This window comes from Struthio camelus, chromosome 3, assembly GCF_040807025.1.
Source record: "Struthio camelus isolate bStrCam1 chromosome 3, bStrCam1.hap1, whole genome shotgun sequence".
NCBI classification, from domain to species: domain Eukaryota; kingdom Metazoa; phylum Chordata; class Aves; order Struthioniformes; family Struthionidae; genus Struthio; species Struthio camelus.
Genome location: NC_090944.1, coordinates 104,410,470 through 104,437,610, shown reverse-complemented (window position 1 = coordinate 104,437,610; position 27,141 = coordinate 104,410,470). Strand labels below are relative to the sequence as shown.

Genomic DNA, 27,141 nt, shown 5'->3' with positions numbered 1-27,141 from the left:
CACTGGCCCCCAGCAGTGGCAATGCTGGAGGAAGACGCTCCCAGATTAAGCGTTTGTTTGTTTTTTAATAAAAATAACAACACCCACCCCCAACCCTGCTTGTGCTGCGTGTAGGTGGGATGCCTGGGGAATCCAGCTGAACCGGCGGCAGGGAGAGCCACTGGCAGCTTGGCGAGGGTGGGGAGAGCATCCCTGCCTGCTGGGAAAGGGCCCGCGGGGCAGACGAGGGGCTCAGCGCCTGGCTGAGGAAGGCAGCGGCGGTGGCTGGGGGTGAGGTGCAGCCCCTGGGACTGTGCTGAAGCAGAGCCGCTTGCTGCAGCGTCTCTCCCCCTCGTGGTGCTGAGCGCCCCAAGGCGACAGTGAGCAGTGAGGGCTGGTGCTGGGAAGAGAGACCTTAATAAGGTTGCACCTGAAGCAGGCCTGAGAGGAGGAAAAGGGGCAGGCTTTTGCTTTTCTCCCCCTCGTCTGGGGCTCACTCCTTCTTCCCAAAGAACTTCTTGAAGACAGATTTGTTCTTGGGGCGAGGGGGGCCCTGGGTCTTCTCCCCCAGCACCTCCCGCGGGCTCCCCGGCCTGGCCACAAACGAGTGGCAGCGTGTCCTGGGGACGGCTGGTGCTTGCTCCCCGATGTACAGCGTGACGGAGTAGCTGCTCCCGGCCTCCATGGGCTCCTTGGGCACCGCCACGGGCGTGATCTTCTGGTAGGTGGCTGCAAGAGAGGGAGCAGTGAGCAGGAAGGCCGGGTCACTAGCTGGGGCCTGCCAGCCGCCTCAGGGACCTCTCCGAGCTGGGCACGCATGCAGGGCTCGGGGTGCTAAAGTCTGGGCTGCAAGGACCCAGGCACCAGGTCGGTACTGGAGACAGCATCACACCCCCTCCTGTGCACACCTCTCTTGCTCCCAGAGATGGCTGTGGGGACAGGGGCATTAGTGCCACCTCCTGGCAGTGACCGTGAAACCAAGGTCTCACCCAGGGAAGCCAGCTTGCCCCACGTAATATCTGTGGGACTGAGCAGGGCTTGCCCATGGTGTACTTTGACCCCGCACAGGGAGGCTGCGCAGGAGATGGCTCCCAGCGGGATGGGTGCCAGTGACCGGCTCAAGCAGACGCCTGACTAACACTTGTGGGGAGCGGTCCAAGTGTGAGTAAAACACATCCTCTCGACCCAGCATAAAGGCCACCCAGGCCAGGGTGTCTCATGGCAACTCCAGAAAGCCAGAGCTTCTCCAACCTGGATTTATCCCATGTGCTAACACAGCCTCAGCAGGAGCTGGGCCAGGCCTGCCAGCAGGCAGCCCAAACATACAATGTCCCCTCCTCATGGACACAGAGCCCTGAGCCTGCAGCTCCCCACTCCCCATACTACCCCCTTCTCCAGCCTCCTCCTTGCTGAGCTGCAAGACCCCAGGGGCTGCCCCAAAGCGAGGACTCCAAGGTCAGGCAGCGGACACACAGATTTACCACGCTGCCCTGAGGGAGCCGCTGCAGTACCAGGCAGCAGCCAGCACACACCCCTCCAGCAGCACCCCCGGATGTGATGCTCCTCCAGCTGCAGCTCTCACCCAGGAATACGGGTCACAGCTGGCCATCGGCTCACAGCTCGAGCTGGCCAGCGGCTCCCAGGGCTGGGCCGCGGGGCAGCCTGCATGCTGAGCAGACAAGCGATGAAGCAGGAGGGTGCAGTGACCATTGGGTAAGGCTGCCCCACGCATGCATGCATATACCCCAACACAGCTGTACCTGAGGTGAATGAGTAGGACCTCCTCTTGTTAGCCACCAACCCATAGTCGTCATCTGGGCAGCTGTTGTCCCATGACCCAGGGGACCCACTGGGTGACCACTGGTGCTCCCTGTGCCCGGCTGAGTGACTGGCAGCTCCACGAACACCCTCTGAAACAAAACAGACACGTCAAGGAGGAGGTGAGACAGGTGGGGCAAGCAGACATGTGCTCAAATGGCTCTAAAAGTAGGTTACCTTGGCCCAAACCTAACATGTTCTGCAGATCCTGCCACTGCACTATGACACAAGGCAAGGTCACCACGGGACACACCTGTATCAGCCTCAAAAGGCACTGGAAAACTTACATGGAGGCCTGGTTATCCTGGTAATTCCCAGGTAGTGAACGGAAGTAACTTCTGTGAACCAGTCAAAAGACCTCCATGTCCATCCCCCATCCCCTTTCCTGGGCGAAGGACCCAGGGACTCCTGGACCAGGCACCACCAAATTTAAGACTGACCTATAACACTACAAATTGCCCCAGACAACTCCCTTACCCCTCTCTGGGCTGGGGAGAGGAGTCAGGGAATAGCGGACTCCCCTGTTCGGTTCCGCTTCCCCCACTCCCCAACACTGGATTCACTTGCTTACATCCTATCCACCCTACCTGAGGATGCACTGGCACAGGCGCAGGACATGACAGTGGGCCTAGCTGTCTACCACAGACCCCCTCAGACAGGAGGACAGCAACCCAAAGATCACCTAATAGCACTATATTTGTGTAGTGTGTAGGGGAGACTCCATGGGCTCTGTGGCCAGGAGGCCCACGAGGCAAGAAAGGCACCTGCTGAGGACGCTGCCACGTCCACTGGGCCATCCTGGCTCCCGAAAGGCAGCTGCAGCCTGGTATTTGAGCAGGGTAGCACCACGACCTCTTGGTTCTTGGCAGTCACAGCCTGAGGGTGTCCCTGGAGTTGGCAGCTTCCAGGCCCAGGGACCTTGCTGAAACTTGAAAATAGCAGATTTACCAAATCACTGGCCTACACAAGACCTGCTTGCTGCAGGCCGAGGAAGGCAGCTTGGACAGAGTTTCAGTTGAGGGATCGAGGTGAGGAAGTGGCTAATACCTACTTTTGGCACTCTGACCCCTCTGGGAGCAGGAGAGCGCACAACAGCACACTTATTACTATGGTGTTGATCATGAAATATGATAAAGAGAAGAGTGCCTTGCAGCAGCAAGCGCGGGATATCATTGTAACAAGGAGACTTGGCTCTGTCCAGACTGAGACCTGGCTAGCCTGCTCCTGGCTACTCACCCCACAGCAGAGCTGGCGCCCTCGACACTCTGTGCTGCTGCCTGGAAGTAATCCACTTCGGGGAAACCTGGGGGCAAAGCAAACAACCCGTTAGGGGGCAAGAGAGAAATGCTGCATTGCTGGGCAGTGCTGGAAGTGTGCAGGACCACCCCACTGAGCCAGCCCAGGCTCCAGCTGCCTGCCTGTCCAGCTGAACCACGGGGGTGCCCACACCACAGAGCTGATTCTTCTGATCTCTTGCTCATCTCTTGCCACTGCTTGCACAAACCAGCCTAGCATTTCATTACAGCACCTCAGCCCCCTTGGTTAATGGTTATAGCAGTGGGAAGGCCTCAGTCTTGCAGATCTCCTTGCCCGGGAGGCAGGCAAGGGGTTTCCAGGCTCCACAAAAGAGACAGAGAAACAAGGGGCATGGGAAGACCAAGGCCCAATTGTAATTTTCCTGAGACTGTTTTTATGCTGCTAAGACTCCACTGACGTCAGTTGTGTTAGTCCTGATTTATAACTGTGTATGTGGTGTGAAAACAAAGCCTCCAAATCCTGCCTGGCGAAGAACTGCAGTTCTCAAAGCAGGTTAGAAGACTGCATAAATCAGAGGCAGTGCTGTATTTCTTCTCTTCTGATCCCACATACATCAAAGAGTTCAGAAAAGGCCACATGCACATGGTGAGCGTGTGCAGATGACAGCAGACTTGTACTCCCACCCCAGCTCTGGCCCTGCCCCTCGCTCCTGCCCTGCGGCCCTTGCCAGCCCAGCCTAGCCCAGGCCCTGCGTGCCCCACTGAGGCCCTGTGCGTCCCCCTCTGCCCGCGACCGGGGGCTGCTCACCTGAGTTCTGCTGCAGCTTGGAGACCCACTCATTCATGAGCAGCTGGGATGGGGCCCTCAGAAGATACTCAGAGCCATCCCGTAGCCTGAGAGAAGAACAATAAGTCAGCAACAAGGAAAACGTAGGTTGCAGACACCATAGCCCCCAACAGCCTTAGAAAAAAGGGAAGCAGATGAGAAAGAAATCACAATCCAGGCACTGGGACCCCCTCTGAGCGGGCTCTTCCTGGAGGTACTTACTTAACAGCGACATGCAGCCAGGTTTAGCACACTTGCCCCAGAAGCGTAAAGACCTTGGAGCTGCTTCTTCTCCAGGGAGTGCTGTGGCTGTACAGTTTCCCACCCCCTAGTGTCACGGGCTGGAATTACTCACTGTAGTCTGAAGCAGTTGGTCTTTTTGGTGTACTCTGTGTCAGGGGTGCAGATCGCCCCGGAGAGGTTCAGGGGAAGGGCCACCACAGAGCTCTGCAGCACAGGGAAGAGCAAAAGCAACAGCAGGGTTTGCGGGCTTCCCTTTCCAGAGCCAGCACGGACACAAGCAAGGGAGCCCCCTGGCAGCCCGTTGAGCCGCCCCACTCCCCCCAGCCAGCCCCCTCCTGGCCCCAGCAGGGCCAGCTGGGAGAAGCAGGGAGAACGAATAAAGGACCCGAGCAATGGCTCAGCTCCAGTCCTGGATGCTGCTGCCTTCCCCGTGCTGCACCCGCTGTGCCATCCGTCCCACAGTACCTTGAGGCTGTCCCTCCGGTCCTGATAGAAGCACAGCGTCTGCCTCATCAGCACCGCGTGGAACAGGCTCCAGGCGCGGCAGGTCGCCTACGGGACACAAACAGACTCTGGTGGTGAGGCAAGGCCCTGCCAGGTGAGCAGGGCCTTTTTGCACCAAGAGCCTATAAGTACGCAGTGGAGGGAGCTGCCGGGGACATCTGCCTCATCCCAGCTTGAGCAGTCCCACCGCCAGCCTGGCACCCTCTCCCCACAGCGGCAGGACGGACAGAGGCATTCAGGGGTGGTGTGCCCAGACGGCCCCCTTAGGGTCATCCACACATGCCATGGCAGTCCTGCTCTCCCCAAACCCTTCTTCTAGCCACTGCTAATCCTACCTCCCCATGCTGGTTGGAAGCATCAGCCAGGAAGCTTTAGCACAGCTCTCCCCCTTTTGGGGCCATTCAGGCCAATACCTCCTTTCCACTACTCCCGGCTCCAGCCTTGGATTTACTGCTCAAGGTTTGGGAAAAGAGAGGTGGTCTGCTGCCAGTCAAAACACTCCCCAGACCCCTGTGGGCTGTGATCCCAGTGAGGCCAATAACTATGAGATGTTAGCACCAGTAGCATCTCTGGCTTCAGTCCTTCCTTAAAATCTGGAAAAGCCTTTGGGTCCCTGGGAGAACTGGCGAAGGTGCTGCACACACCCCTCCAGCAGTCATGGCTCCCCTCTCATTGATGAGCAGTGATGTCCCCAGCAGCTCTGCTGTGACGTGGTACTGCTGCTCAGGAGGGCTGGGCAGGAGCAGAGACTATGAGAAGCTGCCCTCTGAGAGCCAAGGATACTGTCCTCTCTCGCCTTTCCTGGAAAACACTCCTGTGTTTGGGAACGCGACAGTGACGGCCACATTGGTGCACTGACAAGTGACATTGGTGGCGCTGTAAGCTAGGGATGCCTTGGTCAGGTCAGATGGAGTGCTTTCCAGGTGACGTTTCTGCGATTGTGTGTGTGCTAGAGATAACGTATCTCTCTCTCCATGGCCTGGTGGCAGCCAGCTCCCAGAAGCTGTTGGCTTGGCTGTCCTGTGGCTTTTGGGAGAGGATGGGGAGCTGCTGTTTTGCCTTTGCAGGCTGGAGTCTGACTGTCCGGCCACGGAGAAAGTTCATTATAAGTCAGTCTCCTGGTTGGACAGCCGAGTACCTGGGGTACAGGCCTGGCTGCCATGGCCCCTGTGCTCAGCTGCTCCCAGGAGGGTGCCAAGGGGTGCATGGAGGAGCCTGCCCCCCGGCAGCCCCCACACTCACACGTCACGTATGTCCCTGTGCCCCAGGGCCCAAAGGAGCCAGGCGGCTGTGACCCTACCTTTCTACCTCCTGTCTGCAGAACGTGCTTCCTCTCCAGCGTCCCCTCCATCATCTGAAACTCCGTTTTACTGGGGGGAGCCTGCAAGGAGAGAGAAGATGAGCAAAGCAGCCCCGGGCTAATGGCAACAGCCCCTGACCCCGAGGACGAGCGCGCCCAGCCCGCGGCTCTGACCTTGCTGCCCTCTCGCTCCCCGTCCGGATGTCGATCCCGTGCGCCGGGGCCGTCCGCCCAGGCCACGGACACAGCCTGCCCCGTGCCATGGGGCTCCTCCACGCAGGGCAGGGCTGCCCCACGCCTGCTCGGGCTGCCACTGCCCTTGTGCCTGTCGCCGGGGCCCTTTTCTCCCGCTGGGCCGTGGTGGAGCAGCTGAGCGGGGGTGGGAAGGGTGAACTTGGCCACCAGCACGTTGTTAGTTGCCGAGAGGATCAGGGGCCCGCCGGCGACGTCGGGGCTCTGCAGGCTGCCTGTCCCGCTGGCCGGCAGGCGGCGGGCGCCGCTCTCTGCCTGCGGGCTCGGTGCCATCTGCTCCTCCGCCTGGTCCCAGATGGCCTGCAGCTCCTCCTCCTCCTCCTCAAACAGCCTGTGGGCTGGGTGGCAGATCTCGGCCGGGCCCGGGGTCTCGGGGCCGCGCTGCCGGCAGCCCAGCTCGCAGGCGAACACGGAGAGCTGGGGGGCGGCTCGAGGGCCCTGGCTGGCGGCGGGAGGGGAGTCCTGGCCCGCACCGCACAGTCCCGCCAGGACTTCCCCACCGGGCTTCCCGCTGCCGGCGGGCTGCTCTGGCCGCGCAGCGCCGGTGGCGGTGGTGCCCACTCTGCCTGCCACGGTGGTGGGAGAGGGCCTGAGCTCCACGCGAGCGGCTTCCCGCAGCCGGGCCTTGCAGCCGGCCGCCGCGGCGCCAGGGCTGCCGTCCCGGCCCAGCCTGGCGGCCAGCTCGTCCCGCTCCCGGCCGACCTGCTCGTGCAGCACGCTGACGTGCGACAGCCGGTTCAGCCTCGAGTCCAGCAAGCCTTCGCCGCTGCTGCCGGGGCTCCTGGCCTCCTGGCCGGCGCAGCGGGCCGCCTCCAAGCCTCGTGCTTTCTGCCGGCGGTAGCTAGGGTTGAAGCTCACCTCTTCGAACCACGTCCCTCGCTCGCCCTTGGGGGGCTTCCCCAGGCCTTCGCCCGGCCCCTGGGGACCGTGCCCATCCGCGTCCTCCTCCTGCCATCCGGGCTCGCTCGCTCCTGCCGCCTCCCACCGCTTTGCCCCCCTGCCCGGCCTCTTCCGATCTCCCTCGGCCTCCTCCTGCCGTGCCGCCGCCGCGCCTCGGAGGCAGCCCAGGACGGCCAAGTCCTTGGGCAGCTCCAGGCTGAGGACGGACCCGAGGGAAAGGTGGGGGCAGGCGTTTGGGGGCCCGGCGGCGGGCTCCCCGTGGCGGCGGCGGCGGCGGTGGGGGAGGCCGGGTTTGGGGTGCCCGGGGGCGGCCCCGCACTCGGCGTCGATGTCCCGCACCAGCGGGTTCTTCACGTAGAGCAGCAGCTCCTCGAGCCGGGCGCCGGGCGCCTCCGGCGCCGCCTTCCTCCGGCCGCACTTCAAAGGCCACGTGTTGCTGGGGCCGTGCCTCTCCTCGGGCAGGGGCTGCAGGGAGCTGGGGCCCATGATGCCCTGCAGCGTCAGCAGCCGCGCGTGCTCGGCCTTCGCCTTCTCCTTCCGCTGCAGGCTGTTGAAGATGGAGCTGGGGCCGGCCTTGGGCAGGGTGTGGGAGGCGGCCGCGGCCCCGGCGCTCGACGCCGGAGGGCGGCCCGCCGCGGCCGGCACTTGCTTCGCTGCCTGCAGCACGGCGGAGCTTTTCCTGGCCTTTTCTCCGTCGCGCTCCTCCGCGGGCAAAGAGGCGCTCGCCTGCCGACACAGCGAAGGGGAGAGGGGTGAGCCCCTTGCCGGCCAGGGGAGCCCCGGCTGCAGGCACCGCCGCCCAAGCCAGCCCTCGCTCGCCCCGCGCCGAGAGCCCGCTCCCCGCACGGCAGCTGGGGGAGCGGGGAGGCGGAGGGCCAGGAAGCCCCTGCCACCCTCCAAAAAACACTCGCCCTCGGCGCTGGCGCCGTGTCCGGAGCCGGGAGCTGCACAGCCCCATCCTCAGCACCCAGAGGGCTGCTCCCGCCTCGGCACGTGGTGGGAAGAGGCAGGAAGGGGAGACCCTGCCCATGTTACAGAGCCCCCCCAGGTGTGTCCTGCTGCCCTGGCGTAAGGGGGCTGCCTGCACCGCAGAGCTCTCCACCCTCACTTCTGCCCTCTAGGCTGCTACTCTTTGGGGATCTACAGAGACAGCGGTCACAGCGGCATGCTGGCAGCCAGCTGTACGTGGCACCAGGCAGTAGTGCAGGGTGGATGCAAGGGCAGAGCATGTCCCTTTCCTCTCTCTACGCTCTCCTTTCTCGTGAACATCATCTCCAGCCCTTCCCACTGCGGTCTCAGTCTCTCTTCTAGGTTTCTGTGGCTGCAAGGATGAAAGCAAATGACTTAGGCGGAGCTGGAACAGCATTTCTCTGTACACCCTAGGCTGCATGGTACCTGTCACTCCGGGCACTTCTGGTGGCTCTGCAGCCCTTCACCCTGCTGCAAGGCCCTCTCTCTGGCACCCTCCCCTCTAGCCTTCTTGGCAGCCTTGGCCTCTTCCCTTGGTCACCCAGCCTGACTGTACGCAGGGAGGGCCCTGCACTGCTGGCGTCAGGAGCTCCTCGCAAACAGCCCTTTGCACAGCGTTCGGAGCAATGAGTGGACCCTGCATGGCTGCAGAGCCCCGGCAAAATGCCAGGCTCCCAGGGCTGGGGTTGCAAGCCTCGCACATGCACCCCCCCCTAACACACACACACTCACATGCCGACGGCCAACTCCATGGCCCCATCCACCCTTGCCCCCTTCACCAGCTGCACAAGGGACTGGTTCTGCCCTCCAGCAGCTAGAATGAGCCCCACCTGCTACACCTCCCACAGCCACCAAAATCACTTACCCCTGGGGCCAAATTGCAGCCAGCCCCGGCAGGCTGACACCCCTCTTTGCATGCCCCAGCTCCCACACTCTGGACCTTGGGGCACCAGGGGTATTTCCCTCTCTACAAGGTGGCCCACCACTGGGCCTGCACCTGCCAGCCCTGCTGGGGGGAAGGCTGGCCCCAGCCAGCCTGCTGGGGCAGGGAGGAGCATTGCAGAGAGGGCATGGCAGGATGGCCAGCTGGGTTAGTGGCAGGCAAGTTCATGCCATGCAGTCGCTTTGCCTCACATGCAGCCTCCCCCCGGACATTACCTCTTCCATAGACTGGCGAGATGGCTTTCTCTTTCGCTTTAAACTACCCCAAGTGTTTCCTAAAAGCCCCTGGCAACGCTTCCAAAAGGTTTTACAGCTTGAGGGTTTAGTGGCAGAGAGCTGAGCATGGGGAGAGAGAGACACAAAGAGAGTTGAGGGAAGAGCAAGGGTAGCCAGCTACAGGGAGGAGAGAGCAGACAAAGAGGGTGCTACAAGCTGGTGCTTAGCCCTCAGGGATCACCCAACATCCAATAGAGCCAAAAGGCTCTCTCATCTTTGTGCTATGACCTGGACAGCTCGCTCAGAAACAGCCTAGATGGATCCCACCCATGGAAGCGATCTGAGAGCCTTCAAGTGCTACGCAGCCGCAGCCACCCGGTTTGCCTGCCATGTGAGGACATCTGCACTGGGACGAAGGTCCCCGCAGCAGCTTCGGAGAGCTGTGGCAGTGGCCAAGGTGGGCACAGGGAGCTCCCGCATGGCCCTGCTGATGCCACGGCCCCCACACAGCTTCACGTACCATCTGCGGAGCCTCCTCCCCAGGCTGTTCTCTGCCCGACGCCAGCTGCGGCTGTTTCTTCTCTCCTTTCTTGCCAATGCTCAGGATCAGGTTGACTGTCCCCCCGAGGCTGCTGGTCCCCCGTGGTGGCAGCAACACCATGGAGGTCTCAGAGGGATCCCAGACAAAACCCTCCTCCGCAGGGGGTCCCGTGCCATGGGGCACCGAGCTGCCAGGCTCCAGTCCCAATAGGGCATCAGAGAGGGGTGATGCTGGAGGGGAGATGGCTGTTTCTTCTAGCACCCGCAGCTGCAGCTCTGATCCTTGTGCAGATTCAGAGAGGGAGCAGGGTGCAAGCCCTTTCAGGCTGAGCATGCTCTCCGCACAGGACTGAACGCATGGGACACACTTCTCCTGGGGAGCAAGACGAGAGAGGGAATGCAAAGGCTGGAGGAGAGGATTGTTCCAGGGTCCCCAAGCAATGTCCAAGGCTCGCAGCCCCCGCTCATGCTCCCAGGGAGGCCCTCAGAGGAAAACAGAGGCATGGAGATTGCCCAAACTCCTTCTTGGAGGCAGGAAGCCCAGACCTGGCAGCTCAGGCACTTTCTCTGGTCAGTCTTCCCTGCCTGTCCCATCTGAACCTGAGAGTCTCAGGGGTGTTACCCCCAAGCTGTGACAAGTCCCTCCCCTACTTCCATGTCACCTGTTCCATTTGGTGCCTTTGGCACCCTCAGCCTCGGCTTCTTGAGGCAGGTCCTCCCACTCCCCAACAGTCACCATACAGCCAGGTACTCACCCTCGCATCCAAGGGATTTTCAGAGTTCTTTCTGTCCTCTAGCTTGGTCCCAGGGTCCCGCTGGTGTTTCTGTGCTCGCCAACGTACCAGCACCCAGCCCAGCATGCTCTGCAGCTCCTCCATGCGCTCCTTTATCTGAGAGCAGGGAGGAGAGATGGTGGGCAGTCCGCAAGGACACTCTGCATGGACTCTCAGCCTCAGTTCAGGGACGCGGACCCTATGAGGACACCTCCTACCAGGTGTTTGAGACCAGGGCTCGGTCAGAAAGATGTTTTGACCATTACTGGATGCAACTGACTTTCTCCCAGTCACAGGGTGACCCTGCCACCTGAGAAGCTCGGATGAGGGTCTCGGAGCTAAGGCGGAGCTATAGCCTTCAGCTATGGTGGAAGTGCAGCTGGCTCTGGCCAGCTTGTCGGGGTTTTGTGCCCACAGCTTTCTCTCTCCTCCAGGGACCAGCCCCAGAGGGTTTCAGTGAGCTGCTGAGAAATGGGCCCCCACCCTTGCAAGGGGCCCAGGCTCCCTGCTACTTACCGTCTCACTCAGATAGTGCTCCTCAGACACCAACGTCTGCCCCGCTGCCGCCAGCTCCTCAAACTCCTTCAACTTGCCTTCAATCTTCCTCTCCAGTTCCTCACACTGAGTGTCCAAAAAGCCATGGCTGCCTGGGCTTTCTGAGAAGATCTGAGCCCGCGTGTCCTCTGTCCAGGAGCTGAGGGCACAGGAAGGGCAGGCGTAAGAACGACCCAGCTCATTCTTAGCCCTACAGGGTCCCAGGGAAGCAATTCCCAACCAGCCTCAGGCGGAGCCCTCATCTTCCAGGGGGACATGGCTCTCCACTAGTACCAAGGACCCCCGAAGCTGCCCTTCAGCCCCGGCAGCTGTACAGGATCCCAGGCCCACCCTGCCATCCCCTCCCTTGGCTGAACGAAGAACAGAGCTGCCAGCGCACAAGGGCAATGAGATGCGTTGCCTTTGCAAACGATACGTTACGCTATCTACCCTGATACTTTTAATAAGGACTTGGCTCTTACTAGAAGCGGCCCCCTGCCTTCTGAAGCTGCATGGTGCCCTTGGTAAAGGTGGCTGTTATTTGCCAGAATCTGGTGCAAAACAAGCAGGCTGCCCCCAGTAAAGGGGGTCACCATCTCTCAATCAGCCACCTTGATCATTGAGATCTCCAGTTTGAAAACAGGAACTGGGAGTGGGGCAGAGAAAGACAGCGTGAAGGATAAGAGCCTAACAGGAGTGAAATACAGGAGGAGGGGGCAGGTGCACGCAGGGAAAAGAGAGCAAAGGGAAAAGTGAATGCAGCTGGATGGAGGCTCTGCAAACCTGGCAGGGCAAAGGCTGGGCTGGCAGAGACGGGTCAGCTGGGAGCACAGTCCCCATGGGGACATCCCAGGCAGGCTCAGGAGTACGATGTGTGTGTGTGTGTGGAGGGGGTGTATGTGTGTGGATGCACAGGAGAGCGTGTTGAAGCACTAATCTCCTTTGGCGCAGCAGTCAGAAATCATCAGAAGGTGTGTGAAAACTGCTGCGACTACCGTTTGTCTTCAGCCTTCAGAAATCCTTAAGACAGCTTGGTGATCTGGTGGCCCACAGTGGGTCGGGGCCCCACAGCAGGCTCTTCTGTCTGCGCAGTCCCAACGCGCCCCTTCGTTTCAGGTTACAAATGGTCCCTGCCTGGTTTCTGCTCTGCCACCTGCCCACGGACTTGTGAACAGCCCAAGCTCTGCGAATGTCGCAGTCTCACCAGCTCCCCCCTCAGAGCTAGCACGGCAAAGGCAACTCGGACTGCTCGTCATCACTTACATCATGGCTAAATAATCCTTGAAGAACTGCCGCAGCCGGCCAGCCTGTTGCACGTGGGCCTTGTTCTCTCTTAGCAGCTTCTGCAGTCCTTCCCAGGCCTGCAGGGCTCCCTGCACCTCTGGGCCGATGGTGCGCATCCGAGCAGGGCAGAGCTTTTCCAAGCGGGCAGCAGCCCTCTCCAGCTCCTCCAGCTGCCCCTGCAGGGTCTCTGTCACCGCGCACTAAGATCACAAGGCAAAAAAGGTTAGGACACTTAGAGCGATGTGGCAAGGCATAGCTGACTCCTTTTTCCTATCCTGCCTGAGGATGGGACACACTTTACCTGCTGATCAAGACACATCCAACCCATCCCATTTCCTTCTGCATGATAAGGTCAGGAAAAGCACTAACCCTTCATGGCAAGACTCCTCTGTGCCCCAGGGTGCAGGAGATGGAAGGAATACGCTGGAGGGGAGCTCAGGGCTACTGTGGCACATGGGGGATCCAGGCTGCGGGGAGCAGGAAGAGCCGTGCTCCATGGGGATAATGGGCAACACGAAGGGCTGCGGGAGTGCAGAGGAACATGTTTTCTCCACACACCAGCCTGCTCTGCCCGTGTGAGTCACCTCCCCGCCGATGGAAAGATGAGCGAGGTGTTGGCAGCCTGGCGCTGGCACACGGGAGCTGACGCAATCTCTCTCTCCTTCCTTGGCCCAGGCTGGCGGGGGGGAGCGGGGCTGGGCTCAGCTCGGCTGGAAAATTCCAGCCCAGCCTTCCGCGGCGGGCCAAAGCTTACGACACCTGGGCCCCTGGGGGCCAGCACCTCCCCAGGACAGTCCCGTCCAGCTGGGACACTTCCACACCACGTCCCCTGCCACGCGCCGAGCGGACAGGGCGCCTCCCAGCTCCCTGGTCTCACCTCCATCTCCTGTTGCCGACTCAGCAAGCCCTGCAGCCCCTGGAGGTCTTTCTCGCTCTTCACCACGGCAAAATCGTTCTCCGCTTGGGCAGTATCTCGAGCCAGGGCTTCGGCTCTGCATCGGATGGCCTCCAGGCATGGGGACACCTCTGCCAGCTGAATGGGTGGAAAGAGAAAGATGAGCCCCAAGGCGGGGGCCCCAGTGCCACAACTCGTGCTCCTCAGCCTTGTGGTGCAGCTCACGCTCAGCACAGCCACGCTGCACCCTGCTGCAGGGCAGGGAGCACCAGCCACAGCAGGGATGAGGATACCCTCCTTGTGCAGAGCAGGCCATGGCTGTCCTGGCTCCCTCGTGTCCCACTGGGACAGGCCCAGCTGTGCTCCCTGTTCTGGCGAGGTGGTATGGCCAGCCCTGGACGAGCCACCCCGATCGCATCCCCAGGTCCAGCCCTTACCAGACGCTCCAGGCTTTCCATCTCCGCCGCTGCCTCCACAACACGCTCTCGCTCCTTCACTGCATCGTTCAGCATCTCCACAGCCTCCTGCAGCTGTCCCAAGGGGCTGCTCATGTCCTCGCTGCATGACAGTTGCCTTGCTGGGGCCGAGAGCAGGGGCAAAGACCCCTGCGAGTGACGATGCCCACTCCCTGGCTGAAGCCAACAGAGACACCAGGCATGAGGGAGAGGGCGAGCAACTGCCTAAAATGGCTGGGCTGGAGGGGGGACCCGCAGGGTCAGAGATCGACCCTTGGGTTGGTCCCAGCTGCAACACGCTGGTGGCAGTGGCACCAGACCCAAGTGCCCACTGCAGTAAGGTGAGGGGAGACCCGAGAGACAAACAGGCAGTGCCCGGCAATGCCGAGGGGTGCGAGGCCCGGTCCCGCAGCTCACCGGAGCGGGTTGGTGCCGGCTGCGTGCCTCCTCCTCCTCTTGCACGTTCTGCAGGAACTCGGAGAGCACCAGGGAGTCGCGCAGGTCTGCAGCCCGGCGCCGCAGGGCTGTCTGCACGCGCGCCAGCCTGCCGGGGCACAGGCGTCACCCAGGTCCCGCTCAGGCACCGGCACCGCACGGCTGCCCCTCGCAGGGGACATCCTCCTCCTCCCTGCCCTCTCCCGAGGCCTAAGGGGGATGAGAGAGAAGGGAGCTTCTCCCAGGACTCACTTTTCCTCCACCATCTCCACTTTCTTCTGCATCTTTCTCGCTGCTTCGTGCTCCGTAGCAGGCTCATCCGCCACCTCCTCCCGCAGGGCCTGGAGTCTGAGGCCACAAACCAGGAGCTGCCTCTCCAGCTGTCCCGTCTCCTCCAGGTCCCTGCGCAGCTCTTCGGGGCTTCTCATGGCAGCCGGCTCCGAGAGCGACCCAGCCACAGCTTGCAGCCACCGCTCAGCCCGGTCCAGCTCCCCCACAAGCCTCAGGGCCTGCAGAGACAGCACAGAGGTGGGACCCAGCCCCGTCAGCTTGGCTCTGAGCCTGCACAAGGGAGGCAGGAGCCACCCTCGAGGCTGAACATGGGGCAGGGCCCCACAGCACGGTGCCTGGGTCGCAGGCAGCTCCAGCTCTGCCGTCAGAGCAGCGTGCTCTGGCAGAGCAGCCAGAGATGTCACTGCTGACCCTGTGGATCCTGCCCCCACGGGCACCAACCTTGCTCGCTGATCCAAGTGGAGGTCAGGCCAGGTCCACACCCCCTTAGGCCAGAAGGACCAGAGGGTGCAGGGGGCAAAGCCACCCCCCGCAGCCTGACGTGATGAAGACGTCTCCCCATGTCCATCCCCGAGCCCCACTCCAGCCCTGCCTCCACATACCTTATCAATTTCCCTCAGCACAGCCCCGTTCTCCTGGTGCTTCCTCTGCAGGTCCTCCCAGAGCTCCCCCAGCTCCTGCAGCATGGCCTCCACCTGCGGGCTTCCCCGGGCCCCTGCACCCAGCAGCTTCTGCCCTTCCTAGGAGGAAGAGATGGGCATTACTGCCAGCCCTGCTGGTATCCCCCTTCCTGCCCTGCACCGGAGAGGGCTCACCAGGAGCACAGCCTCGATGCTGGAGGTGTTGTCCAGGATCTCTCGCTGCAGTGCGGCCCGCTGCGTCTGCGCTGCCTCCAGGCTCTCTGCATCCTCCATTGGATGCAGGTGGATGCTGGGACCCACGTTCTCCTTGAGCCGGGACATGGCCTGCCAAAGAGCAGGGGAGACGTAGTGCATTAGCGCCCGGATCAGGGATGGGTGTGCACGCGTAAGTGTGTACGCACACGAGCGGAGGCAGGGTTGGGAAAGGGGATGCCCCGACACTGGGTCCCCTGGACAGGCTGGGAGCGAACGGGAAGGGGCAAGGGGACGCGCCTTGACTCCTGGGGAGACGTTACCGCGTTCGCAGCCTGGCAGAAGTCCTGCACCTGGGCCTCCGGCTGCTGGGTGCCCCACTCACCCTCCGGGCGTCCTGGCACCCTCTTCCTCCTGTGGGAAGAAGGAAAGTCAGGCTTTCCCTTCGCATAGGGACCCCTGCTTCCTTCAGGGTTTTCCAGAGGGAAGAGGGACTAGGACCTGCCATAGAGGTCTTCTAGTTCAGAGCCCCTTTCTGTCCTCACAGCTAGCCCCCATCCCAGCCCTTTAGGGACCGTGCAATAGGTCTGGGGATGGATCTTTATAACTGAGAAACAAGCTAGGTCCCAGCGAGTGCCTCCTGCTCCCGCCGCCCTTCCCCGAGCTTGCAGCTCTGTCCTCCACCCCTGCTCCTGGCAGCAGCCACCAGGAGCCGGTACCTCTTGCTGTCGCTTCCGGGAGGGGGTTGCCCGGCTGTGGGACAGCCAGGGCCGCTCTCCTCGCCTCTCGCATGCTCCGCCACGCTCCTTCCAACGTCCTTCTGTACCTACAGCACAAAGGCCCCAAATCCTCCTTTGCCCAGCCCAAAATGTCCTTCTCTTTGCTCCAGGCTTGGCATTTGTTGCCTCCCACAAGTGGTGGGGGCAGGTCACGGGACTGACTGCTCTGGGCTCAATGCGGAGGGTATGATGGGTCACTGAGCCACGGTGGAGTTCTTGGGGTGAGTTTTGGCCAACAATCAAATACTTTCCCCACAAGTTCCCCCACGTTTCTTAAGTGGAGGCTCTGGAGGTGCCTGGAGGAACGTGGGGCCAAGCCGCTGTACTCACTGTGCTTCCAGGACCTCTTTTCTGCTTGTCTCCTGCTTCCTTGCCCGCTGCCCCATGGCTGCTACCGTCTCCTCGGGACTCATGGTTCAGAGCAGCAGCTTCGCCCCTTGAGAAGCTGCTCGATGGAGCCAGCGCAGGAGACTTCTCATTCCTGGGAAAGTGGAAGAGAAGGAGCATGAGGGAGGCCCGGGGGAGCAGAGGATGGAGAAAAGAGAAACCAAAGCTGGGCTGGTACCCCAGAGACAGTCTGCCAAGAACTAAAGGCTAACCCAGGTCTTTCCCCAAGCCTCTGGCTCCAGTATTGGGATTTCTAGCACAGCCAGTGGCAGAGACGTGGGACCAACTTTTCCTGTGGGTCAGTTTTCCTGGTGGCCTGGCCAATACGGAGCTGCGTAAATGAGAGCCCAGAAAAGCTAGTGTTTGCTTCCTGGGATAACTCAGCGGGCAGAGACCACTGCAGGGCATGTTGGCCCTTCTGCCCGCTTCCTCCAACCAGCCACCCCTGCTTCTTGTGCATGCAGCCCCTTCTGTACTAGAGACAGACCATCCCTTTCAGTGCATTTATGAGAAAACTGAGGCATGCAACAAGGTGGGGAGCTGCCCTCTAAGGTCAGGGAGCTGGGAACATGACCAAGCCCAGGCTCCCGAACTACACTTTAAACATAAGCTGCTCTTCTCAGCCACTTCAGGAGTGAGTCAGAAGCGGTCACCCGCTTCAGCTCTGAACTTTGCAGGGAGCAGGGTTTGGACCCTGGGGCTTCTGCCAGGCTGTGCCCTACCTCAGCACCTGCTGGAGCTGGGCCCAACTCTCCTTGACATCTCGGTGCTTGTGCGTGACTTGCGCTGCCAGGCTGGGCTGAAGACTGAGGAGCTGGGAAACTGTCACATCCAGCATCTGGAGAGAGAGAGCGGGCCAGGATGACATGACTGGTGAGGGACAAGCCACAGTTGGCAGCAGTGCCGAGTCTGTGACAGCAACACTCTGCCAGCCCTCTGGGAACAGAAGTGGCAGGAGCAGGGCTTGCTTCCCCAGTTCCCTGGCATCCCCAGCACTCACCATCACCTGGCTGGCCATGTCTCTGACATCCCGATCCCGGCCTGGCTCAGCCTCCCCTTGCTTTCCCGCATCGCAGACACTCCTCCACTGCAAGAAGAAGCTGCAGTCAGTGGTGAAAAGAGGCCAGGCCCTGCCCTCAGTGCTGGCATTCATGCATTGCTCCAGGAGAGAGGCACACCACAGAACCACACTTGCTGCTTTGGGCTCCCCATCCCATGCTGAGCTCCAGCCCCCCCGCTCTCTCCTTGCCCTCCAAGCACTGAGGACACTTGATCCTCAGCAGCCTCCAGGCAGGGGATGAGAGCTGCATCCTCTCCACCTAGCCCTCGCCCTGGACATGCGGTAGGTAACTCAGCATGCGGCTGTGCAGTTCGGGGCTGACCCTGGCCTGAGTGCTGAGTACCTTGGCGTGGATGGCTGCGAGAAGGGTATCTGCTTGCTGGAGGAAGGCAGCTACCTCCAGAGCCAGCTGCAGAGCCTCGTGATGCTCCTTCAGGGTCCCCTGGAGCCGTAGCCACCTGCATAGTTAAACAGGAAGAGGTCAAGGGCAGCCTGTGCCAGAGCATTGGCCGTTCCTGCAGGAAGCTGTTCAGAGGTGAGGAGAGGCAGGTCGGGAGGCAAGAGATATACAGTGTTCTTCAGCTCCCATTGCCCACCCCCCCCCACCCCCCAATCAGCCTGTACACCCTCCACTCACATTTTGTTGAGGTGCTTGCGCCGGGCAGAGATGCTCCTGCTCTCGCTTTTGCCTTGTTTCTCCAGCTTCTGGCCCAGGCCGTTCAGCTCCTCGTGCAGACTCTGGAACTGCTGCTCCTCCTAGTCCAAGCAGAGAGACAGAAAGCACCATCCCTTGTTAGGGCCAGTTCCCCACCTGTCCTTCCTGCCACCCTCTCAGAGACCTCACACCTGGGCCATGCCTCCGCATCATGGTCCCAGGGCTGGTGGGGTTCAGGATTCCTGGCATTACAGACTTTGGAGTCGTTTTGGAAAGCATGTTGCTGGCTTTAGTGACTCAGTCCATCTCATTAGAAGGGCAGAGCTGGGTACTAGTCGGTCACCCACTGCCCATATATGGTAAGATCTCCCTCCTGGGCAGGAGCGGGGAGGTGGAGTGGGTCTTGCATGTGAAGGCCAAGCTCTTCCCCCAGGAGCTGCCCTCCAGAAGCATCCCAAGAGCCTTTTACCTGTTTCAAGTCGAGGATGCGGCGGGTGAGCTGGATCTTGTCCAGACTTTCCTGAAGGAGGGCTGCCAGAGAGGGTTTCTCCTCCTAGGACAGGGAAGGGTGTGAGGAGGTGGCGAGGGCACAGGAGGACAGATGTGCTGTCCCCCCCTCCAGCCTAAGCTAAGTAGGGTGGCCAGGGCAAGTATGGGGAGTAATTAAACCCATCACTCCCATGTCCCATTCCTGGCTGATAGGATGATCACGGGTGCCGCATGTCCCCTCCTTGTGCCTCTGGGTCCCCTTCTACCCCAGGGATAATACACTGAGCAGTAAGTATCACTGCCTGCGAGACAGCAGGGACCTGGATCTTGTAGAGATCAGATTTGCACCACATCTACAAGCAGGAGCATGAAGCTACCAGTTTTAGACACATTACTTTCTGCTGCTCTCCCACAGCCCTTCCCAAGGGGCAGAGGTCTGCTCCCGGGCTATGCAGAACAGGGCCCTGGGAATGCGGCAGGTGGCCAGGCTGCTTCAGGCACGCACAGGGAGCAGCAGAAGGCCCCATCCATCCCAGCCGACCCTGAGCCGGCCCGGCTCTCGGCACGCCGTACCTTCTGCCTGATCCATGCCTCCAGCTGCTCAGCCTTCCTGGTGAAGTCCTGCAGGCTCCGCAGTCCGCCCAGGGCTTTGCTCTGGCTGGCAGCCGTCTGCCGGAGGAGCTGCCACTGCTCCCGCAGGGCCAGCAGCTGCCGCCGCACCGTCTCGGCGCTGGGGCTCGGCCGGCCCATCAGCTGCTCGCCCATCTGCAGGGACAAGGGACCTGCTCAGAGGAAGGTGCTGCCCTGGGGTCCCCAGCCAGCCAGGGAGGCATGGGAAGAGCACGGAGACCCCAGTGCTGCCAGGGTATGGCAAAGGAGAGCTCGGATGGAGGCAGGTCCCCACAGCAAGGGGGGCTGAGCCGCGGACTGGCCTCACCTGGTTGAGCTTTATCAGCGTGTTCTCAAAATCCTTCATGTCCCTCTGCAGGGTCTGAGCCACCTGCTCCAAGTCCTGCATGTCGCAGCCGTCTTTCAGGTCCCGCAGCTTGCCTCGCACCCAGCCCTCCGCCTGCCACGTGGGGAACAGCCATGAGCTGGGTGGTCTCCGGCTCTGCAAGAGCCCTGAGGCCGCGGCAGCGGGGATGGGAAGGCGAGTGGCGTCTCTTTTCTCCGCCTGCTCCAGCCCGGTGCGGGCCGAAGGGAGAAGCCGCAGCAGGCTGAGCGGGGCGCCTCTGCGCAAGATGTCCCCGCGCGAGACATCTGCTCTCCTCGCCCGTGCAAACGCGTGCACGCGCACGCGTGCCCTCTCCGGCACGCGGGACGTAACCCCTCTTCGCCGTCCCCGTTCCCATGCTGCTGGAGAGGGAAAGGGACCAGGGAGGAGGAAAGGGGGGCGGGGGGGACGGGACGTGTGTGTGCATGTGCGGAGGAAGCCGGGCCCTGGTGCGAGCTGACCCCCTCTCCCTGGGGCTGACAGCCAGGGAGAGGCAGCCAAAAATGATCTCATGCCACAACAATGGCTTCGCTCGAGGCCGAGAGTTCAGCCCTCCCCGCAGCGCACCCCACCCCGCAGCGCACATGAAAGGCTCCCGGGTGCAGGCGGCCCCCTCGCCCCTCCGCCGGAGCTGGGCAGCGGGCGCAGCCCCGTGGCCGGGGACCCCCGGCGCGTGCTCACCTGCAGCATCTCCCGGTTGAACTGGGCTATCGAGGGGCTCAGGTCGAAAAGGTTGGCCGGTCCCGCGCTGCTTCGCCCACCGCTTTTCGGTGCGGTGGCTGCGGCGGGCTCCTTGCTCTTGGGACTTTCTCTCCGAGGAGCCACCGCGGGGCCTCCTGTGAGCTGGGGTGGGCAGAGGGGAGAAGAGTGAATGTGCCTCCCCGAGGAGCCCTCCGGGAGCCTCTCTGGAGAGAGCTTGTCAACGGCATTTTGGAAGCCCAAATAAATTATGTCAGCCTCCCTCATTCCTGATCCTGTTGCTTCACTGACATATTTGGAGCGTTCTCACAGCGTCCTGAGGCACAATTTCCCTTTGCAGAAGCCGCGCTGGCTGCGCTCGCAGCCCCAGCAGGGGGGATACCAGGCTGTTCCTCATTCCCAGGTCACTCCTAGCTGACAGGTTGGCATCGGACGCCTGGGCTCGTCCCAGCGCCCTTGGCAGAGGCAGGCGCCGCGCTTGCTGCCTTTCCAGCCTGAAGCTGTGCATTTCTGCAAGGAGCGTACGCGTCTGTGGTGTTCGCTCTGCATCGCCCCGGCGGGGCCCTCGCGTCACCCCAGGGCTCCCCACTGAGCCCCAAAGGGCACGAAGCGACCTGGGAGGGCTGTGCGGCTGCTCCTGATGGCAAACGGAGTGGAGCTGGCAGCCAGCTCCCCAGCCATCGTAGCCACTGCCACGTGAAAGACCCTGCCTGGGGCCACAGCGAGGGGCAGGGGCAGAGCTGGGGCATGGGGCTGGGTGCTGTGGGGCAGAGCTGGAGCATGGGGCCATGCTTGGAGAGGTTTCTCTAGGAGTAGTAAAGGTGTCACAGAGCTGCCTCAGAACGCTATTTGCTTACTCCTTTTCTCTGTGTGAGTAACTCCCCTAAAACATAGTCCCCAGCGAGACAGGGAGCTCCTCAAGAGGTCCCTGGCTCTGTAGCTGTCCTGCTCACCCCTGCCCCCTCCCCTGCCACGTGCCACCGGGTGCTGGGGACAGCCTTCCCCAGGACACACATCCCGTCCCGAGTGATGAGCTGAGCGCCGAGGCAGGAGGGCTGCAGAAGCAAAAGGGTGATTTTCCTGGCTGTCTCCCACCATTGCCTACACAGTGCCAGGGCAGCCGCCATTCCCAATGAGCTCAGCCCATGGCTCCTTCAGGGGCATCTGGAGACTCTTATTCTCAGCGAGTGGCAGCTGGGGGAGAAGCATGGCATTTCCCCTGGGCTTTGGTCTCGCGGGCGGCCGGCACTGACGAAATGCTCTGTCAGGGCTCCAGCCCGTCGGGGGCCACAGCAAAGGTCAGCCAGCGAAAGAGCTGGCCCTGCACCAAGCTCAGCCCCAGGCCCAGCTGCAGAAACCCCAGGGGAAGGCGCAGCTTCAGAGGCGGTCGCTTCCCAGCACAGCAGAGGAGCCCAGGGCCCCACCACTGTCCAGGGGCAGAGCTGCCCCTGGGGCCTGGTCTTGCCCAAAGCACCACTTTGGCTGTGTGCTCTCCCACAAGCCTTGGAAGTCACACTTTCTGCATCCCAGGTTAAGTCGGGCCAAGCCCTTGACCACATGATGGTCAATGCTAAGCTAAGGTAAACAGGAAGCATTGAAGCATTCTGCTGGAGAAACCTCTCCCAAGTCAAACCCCAAGCCCAGCCAAGCGCGGAGGTGCAGGACTCTGCTTGCTGCCTCCTCTGATCAGGCAGCAACTGCTTCCTTGATCTATACTGCAAAAAGTCCACCCCTGAGGGCAGGCTCTGCTGGTGGGCTCAGTTGGTGGGCTCGGCTATGATCTGCCCTACTGGAGATCCCAGCTGTACCCAGCAGCCTGCCAGGGTGGTATCTCCGGGGACTCTGTGGAGCAGCAGGTCTCAGGCAACTGTTTCAGGCTCTCTAACCACTCTGGCATGTGTTGCCCTGCTGATAACATGGGAGTTGCTTTTCAAAGCCTTTCTGCCTAACCACAAGAACTAGAGAAATCCTTCCCCCCTCCTTGTTTTTTTTTTTTTTTTTTGTAGAAACACAGATTCTCAGGCCCTCCTGTGACTTCAGGATCTTCAGTCTCTTGACGTTGGCCAGTGCTGGAAGAACCTTTAATTCAGCCCCCTTGGAAGCGATAAAACCATTCAGCCATGGGGGCTGGCCTAGGTACCAGCCCCAGCTACTGTGCCACAGTGCCCACTGTGCCCAGCTTGCCCCTCGCTAGTTTAAACTGGAGATGCTCCATCCATCCCTGTTCCCAGGCACATCACCAGCCCGTAGCGCGTACGTCTCACCGCTCTCTCTGTACACCGTGGCCTCGGCAGCTGACTCACAGCCCTCCTTTGCTCAGTCTCAAACCCAGCCACATTGCACCCCTCAGTAAGGCCCATCTAGACTGCGACGGCTGGGGCACATACCGCGTAGAAGGGTGAGCCTCGGTCCACCGGCGAGCAGAAACCACCAGCATGGGGGCTCTTGGCCTCCTGCTTCTCTTCCTCCACGTCCACTTCCTTTCTGAGAAAGACCTAGAGGTGGGGAGATGCAGCCCCATCAGTCTCACAGCATTTGACCCTCTGAGTGGCCAAGGAGTCCTAAGGAGGCTGTTGATGATACCCAGACACAGCTTGGCGAGGCTCTTCCCCAGCCCTCCGCATGCATCCACGCCAGGTCCCTTCGGGCAGCGTCCACCAGCTCCCTCCATGCCTTCAGCAAGTGGCAAGGGCTTCTAAGGTGGCTTTGCTCAGTGCCTTCCTCATGTTAGCTTCCCCACACTTTTTCCCCTTGAATTGTCTCCAAAAGCAGCAGAAACTCATTCTGTGGCCTTCTCCAGCCCCTGGCAGTGTCAGCATGACTTCCTCCCTGTCAGCAAGCTTAGACCCCTCTGTCCTCCTCACGACAGCAAGGGCAAAGGGGTGCAGGGCACAGGGAAAGGTTGATACTATTGGCACAAACTGCCTCGGCTGCTGATACCTGATCACAGCCTGGCCGGGAGGTAAGAGTTAAGAGGGTGGCTGACTCACAGGGAAGGGCTCCCCCGGGATATGGGCCATGGGCGTGAGCAGGAGAGGCAGGAGGAAGGAAGTCCAGGAGCCATGGCCAGGCTTAGAGAGGAGGTCCAGGATGAACTCTGCATTACCTTATTGCTAATTGAGCCCAACCCCAGCACGAGAGGTGCGTGGGATTGCTTGGATCATACGCAGAGGCACTCACCCTTATCCTCTGCTGCTGGACCTTTTCTTATGCCATCAGATACAGCAGGCCAATTTAGGGACCTCCTTCCACCCCCTGCCCAGTGCCACTTTGCTTTCTCCGTAATAGCCATCCAAGCATGCACAATGCAACATGAGGTGCTGGGCTGTGTGCTGCCCTAACACCCACTCCCGAATCTCCCCTGAGGCCAGAGCAGAAGAGGCGGTCAACCAGCCAGAACCGGAGCTGGCCTAGCACCATTCAGACTGCTCTGAACTGGGGACAAAGCAGGACTTGCTCCCTGCGCAGAAAGCAGCTTCCTAGTGCCACAGCAGGACACAAGGAGTCCCACAGCCCAAGAGCTTCTGCCACCAGAAAGGTGCCTAGAGCCCCGTGAACAGCTCCACAATCCTAGAGCCTCCTGCTCACACAGACTCTGTGTTACAGGAGAAGGGAAGTGTACTCCAGGCAAGTGGGAAGCTTTGCTCGCCATCACCTACAAATCTGTTCCCGGCTTTGACACAGTCTGATGTCAGGCACCCCTTGCCTAAGACACACTCTGGCCCAGACCCCGTTTACCCTCTTGCAAATGATTTCAGCAGGACCCTCTGTAGCAGGAGATGAGCGCTACCAGGCCCTTCCAGGGGGCCGTCGACCCCGGCTGGCCAGCAGAGCCTGCGCCGCTGGCTGCAGCTGGCCGCCCGCAGCAGACCACGCGACAGCATCCCGTCCCGAGCAGGAAGAGCGGGCAGGGAGCGAGGCTGAGTCACAGAGCAGCCGACGCAGCGAGAGCTCAGCGCTTCTGGCAGGGCCGTGCCGGCAGCTGCGGGAAGCGCGGCTCTCTCTTGTAAAGGAGAGCACACCCCCCTGCCCCAACCGCAGTGCCTGGAGACTTGAATGCCTGTTTAGGGAACAGCAGGGAGCTAAAGACACAAAGTTTGCTGGGCATGAGCAAACTAGGAAGCCCCTAGGAAGCCCCTCTTCTCAGCGGCAGTTTCCCACGCTCGCTGCAGCCTGCACGGCTCTTCCCCAGCCAGCGCTTGGCCACGGGAGATAAGCCCGCAGGTGACACGAGAGCTTTATTTAAGGGCTGTATCTTGCGATCCGTCAGCCGCAGGAAAAGAGGGCTGTCAGCACAAGGATGACTTCATCCTTCCTGCAGAGCTGCTCCACCGGGGCTGCCCCCACACACCTCCCCAAGCCCATCCAGCTGGAGGTGGGTCCTCGCTCGTGCAAAACAACAAACTCTCCGAGGCCTCACACTGCCTCGGGGACCGAACGCTGCGGATGAGGAACCGGGCCTCCCACCGCTGCTGCCCACGCAAATCAGAGAGGTCTAACCCAACAGCTCATTACCCCCAGGCCTCATGCACATGTGCATCCACACACGTGAACACACACACACACACACACACACATGCACACACAAGCGCATTCTTGGCTCAGAGTTAGGGATCAGATTAAAGACTTCTTCCTTGGGACCTGTGAGGTAATGTGTTAACCGGTCACCAGCAGGAACCCAGACTTCACAGACGTTTAACCAGTGAAGTGAGTGTAGCGGCCTCAGCTTCATCCTCTGAGGATGCTTTTTCCCCTTATTAAAAGCAAACCGAATGTGGCACATACGCTCACTGCATTCCCTTAGAAGAGTAGGTGCCAATGACTTCATACAAGCAAGACGAGAAGGGCCAGACCCTTCCAGGCTGCTGCTGGGCTGTGCTAGACCTGGTGGAGGTCCCGGATGCCAGGGGGGTGCGAGGTGGGGGCAGGAGTGAGGGGCAGGGTCTCAGCTGGCGTAACCAGGGCTGAGCTGGCGGGGGCCATGGGGCAGGAGCAGACTGGGGGACCCAGGGCCAGGCTAGCAGGGGCCGTGGGGCAGGCTTGGGTAAGCCCTAGCAAGCTGCTCTGCCTGTGCTTCAGCCCAGCTCTCCTACTCGGACTAGGGGAAAGCGCTCCCCTCCTCTCCTCTGCCCTGGCTGCCACCCTACGTAGCACGCCGTTTCTCTCGCTGTGCCCTGGCTCTCTCGCTCTTCCTCCCAAAGCTCCATCTTGCAGCCTTCCCCTCCCATCCAGCTCCACCCCCCCCATGCTGCACAGACAGGAAGGGCTGATCCTGGCAACCTCCCGAGTCCCAAAAAACACCACCATTACGAGCACATGTCCCCACCTTATATGAAAGGGGGGAGCCCTCAGGCAGATCCCCTTTGGGTTGCGCAGGCTCAAGCTACGCAGCCAGGACCTGCCTGCGTGCTGAAGCAACCGGCAGCTCGCGAGGCTGTGCCTGGCCTTTATTGGCAATGAAGAAGAAGGTTTTGGCAGTCGGCTGCGCTGCTCTCCCTAGCGCTATCCCACTGTGAAACCAGCTGCTGCAGGTCAGGGTTAAATCACAAGGAGTTCCTGTCTGTTCTTTCCAGCTCCGAGGATGAGGTCTCTGAGCTGCCTTCCTCCCCGTCCCAGCCACTCAAGGGGTCTCCTGAGCTCCAGCACTGACAGACGAGGACATCCCGCCTGCTAGCACTGAAACTGGGAGGGCGGGATGCCAGGACGCCTGGGTTCTGCTGCCAGCCAGGGCAGGGGACTGACAGGCAGGAGTCTCGTCCTGGCTCTGCCTCACTGTGTGGCCCTTCGTGAGTCACTTCCCTTCTCCCTCTCCCTTGGTTTCCCCACCGGTAAAAGGAAGAGTGTGTTCCCAGCTCCCCTCACACAAATGGTCTATTGCAGGTATCCAAAGAGCAGAGCCCTGCAAAACTTAGGCTCTGTGGCAGAGCTTTTCTGTTTCTTTTGCGTTCCAGGGAAAATTCATCTCCAGCTCTCCCCTCAAAGACCTCTTACCCTCCAGCCCCACGGCGCTGGCAAGCGAGGGTGTGGGAGGCGGAGAGGGAAGCAAGCTATCCCAGGAGCCCTGTAGCGAGGGCTCCCTGGAGACAGGGCTTTTCAGGGAGGACAGAAAGAAGGTGGCAGAGATCCCCCCGTGTGGGCACAGCCTCCCCCAAGACCTACCCATCCCCTTGCAGACAGGGATGGGGCCCGCACAGCAGAGAGGCCAGCCCTGAAGGGACAGGGAGAGCAAGGTGCAGGGTATGGGCAGTCCTTACCTTGAACTGAGCTTTCCCTGGCCTGCTGTTGTTGTTGTTGTGGTTCCTCTCGCCGCCGGTCCGGGCAGGGTCCCCGGGTCCCCCTGCATCACCTGAGCCAGCCTCCCCATGCCAGTTAGACAGCGTGATCTTCTTAATGGAGCGGGCAAGAGAGTTGCGGTTAAGCTGGTCCTCATCGGTGACTCCTTCTTCCACGGGGCTGGTGCTGCGGGGCTGGCTGTCAGGGGGAGCGGGGCTGGCCCGGGCCTGGGCCAGGTAGAGGGAGATACGCTCGTTGAGGTTGTGTCGAAGGCCGCGGTGGTTATCCAGAGCGGAGGAGAGAGCGATGCCAGGGCAAGCATCCCCGGAGAAGTCGGCGGCACACTTGGGCAGGGAGAGCTTGGTGCTTATGGTGAAGGGCTGGACCTTCCTCGCCGTGCTGCCGGACATCCTCTCCCTCCCGGCGGCGGCCGGACAGACGCTCCGGAGGGCGGCGGCGGGGGGGACGGCTCGGCCCCGGGGCTGCCGGCGGCAGGGCGGGGGGCAACCCCGGGTCCAGCCCGGAGCCCACTCTGCCCCGGGCCTCCGGGCGATGGGGAC

General features: G+C 61.3%; 1 protein-coding gene across 3 annotated transcripts; it reads right to left on the bottom strand.

Annotated features, from left to right (window-relative positions):
• Window positions 1–45: 45 nt before the first annotated feature.
• On the bottom strand, window positions 46–27,141 carry LOC104151746 (spectrin beta chain, non-erythrocytic 4). 3 transcript variants are annotated; one of them, XM_068939507.1, is made up of 33 exons: window positions 26,563–27,141; window positions 22,696–22,803; window positions 20,291–20,452; window positions 19,553–19,684; window positions 19,189–19,380; window positions 18,596–18,679; window positions 18,109–18,227; window positions 17,815–17,929; window positions 17,412–17,498; window positions 17,134–17,249; window positions 16,355–16,505; window positions 15,965–16,071; window positions 15,569–15,659; window positions 15,228–15,377; window positions 15,015–15,152; window positions 14,374–14,630; window positions 14,104–14,230; window positions 13,669–13,863; window positions 13,214–13,369; window positions 12,316–12,536; window positions 11,035–11,212; window positions 10,501–10,635; window positions 9,726–10,118; window positions 9,206–9,325; window positions 6,101–7,804; window positions 5,927–6,007; window positions 4,588–4,674; window positions 4,235–4,326; window positions 3,862–3,947; window positions 3,034–3,100; window positions 2,562–2,725; window positions 1,740–1,889; window positions 46–708 (listed from the first exon to the last, which is right to left on the bottom strand). In XM_068939507.1, exons 1-33 carry the CDS (start codon window positions 26,989–26,991, stop codon window positions 473–475), a joined length of 6,630 nt encoding a protein of 2,209 aa, XP_068795608.1. In that variant the 5' UTR covers window positions 26,992–27,141; the 3' UTR covers window positions 46–472. The 3 variants fall into 3 exon arrangements, with proteins under 3 accessions (XP_068795608.1, XP_068795609.1, XP_068795610.1); XM_068939508.1 differs by having other exon boundaries at window positions 2,562–2,719; XM_068939509.1 differs by lacking the exon at window positions 9,206–9,325 and having other exon boundaries at window positions 26,563–27,140.

Bases quoted from the DNA above. Each gene is read 5' to 3' on its own strand.
- LOC104151746 (XM_068939507.1), bottom strand. From the start codon at position 26,991: ATGTCCGGCAGCACGGCGAGGAAGGTCCAGCCCTTCACCATAAGCACC. The intron at 14,631-15,014 runs GTATGTGGAGGC...CTGTCTCTGCAG, and splicing joins TGCTGAGGGAAATTGATAAG to GCCCTGAGGCTTGTGGGGGA. The intron at 6,008-6,100 runs GTCAGAGCCGCG...CTCTCCTTGCAG, and splicing joins GGGAGCGAGAGGGCAGCAAG to GCTCCCCCCAGTAAAACGGA.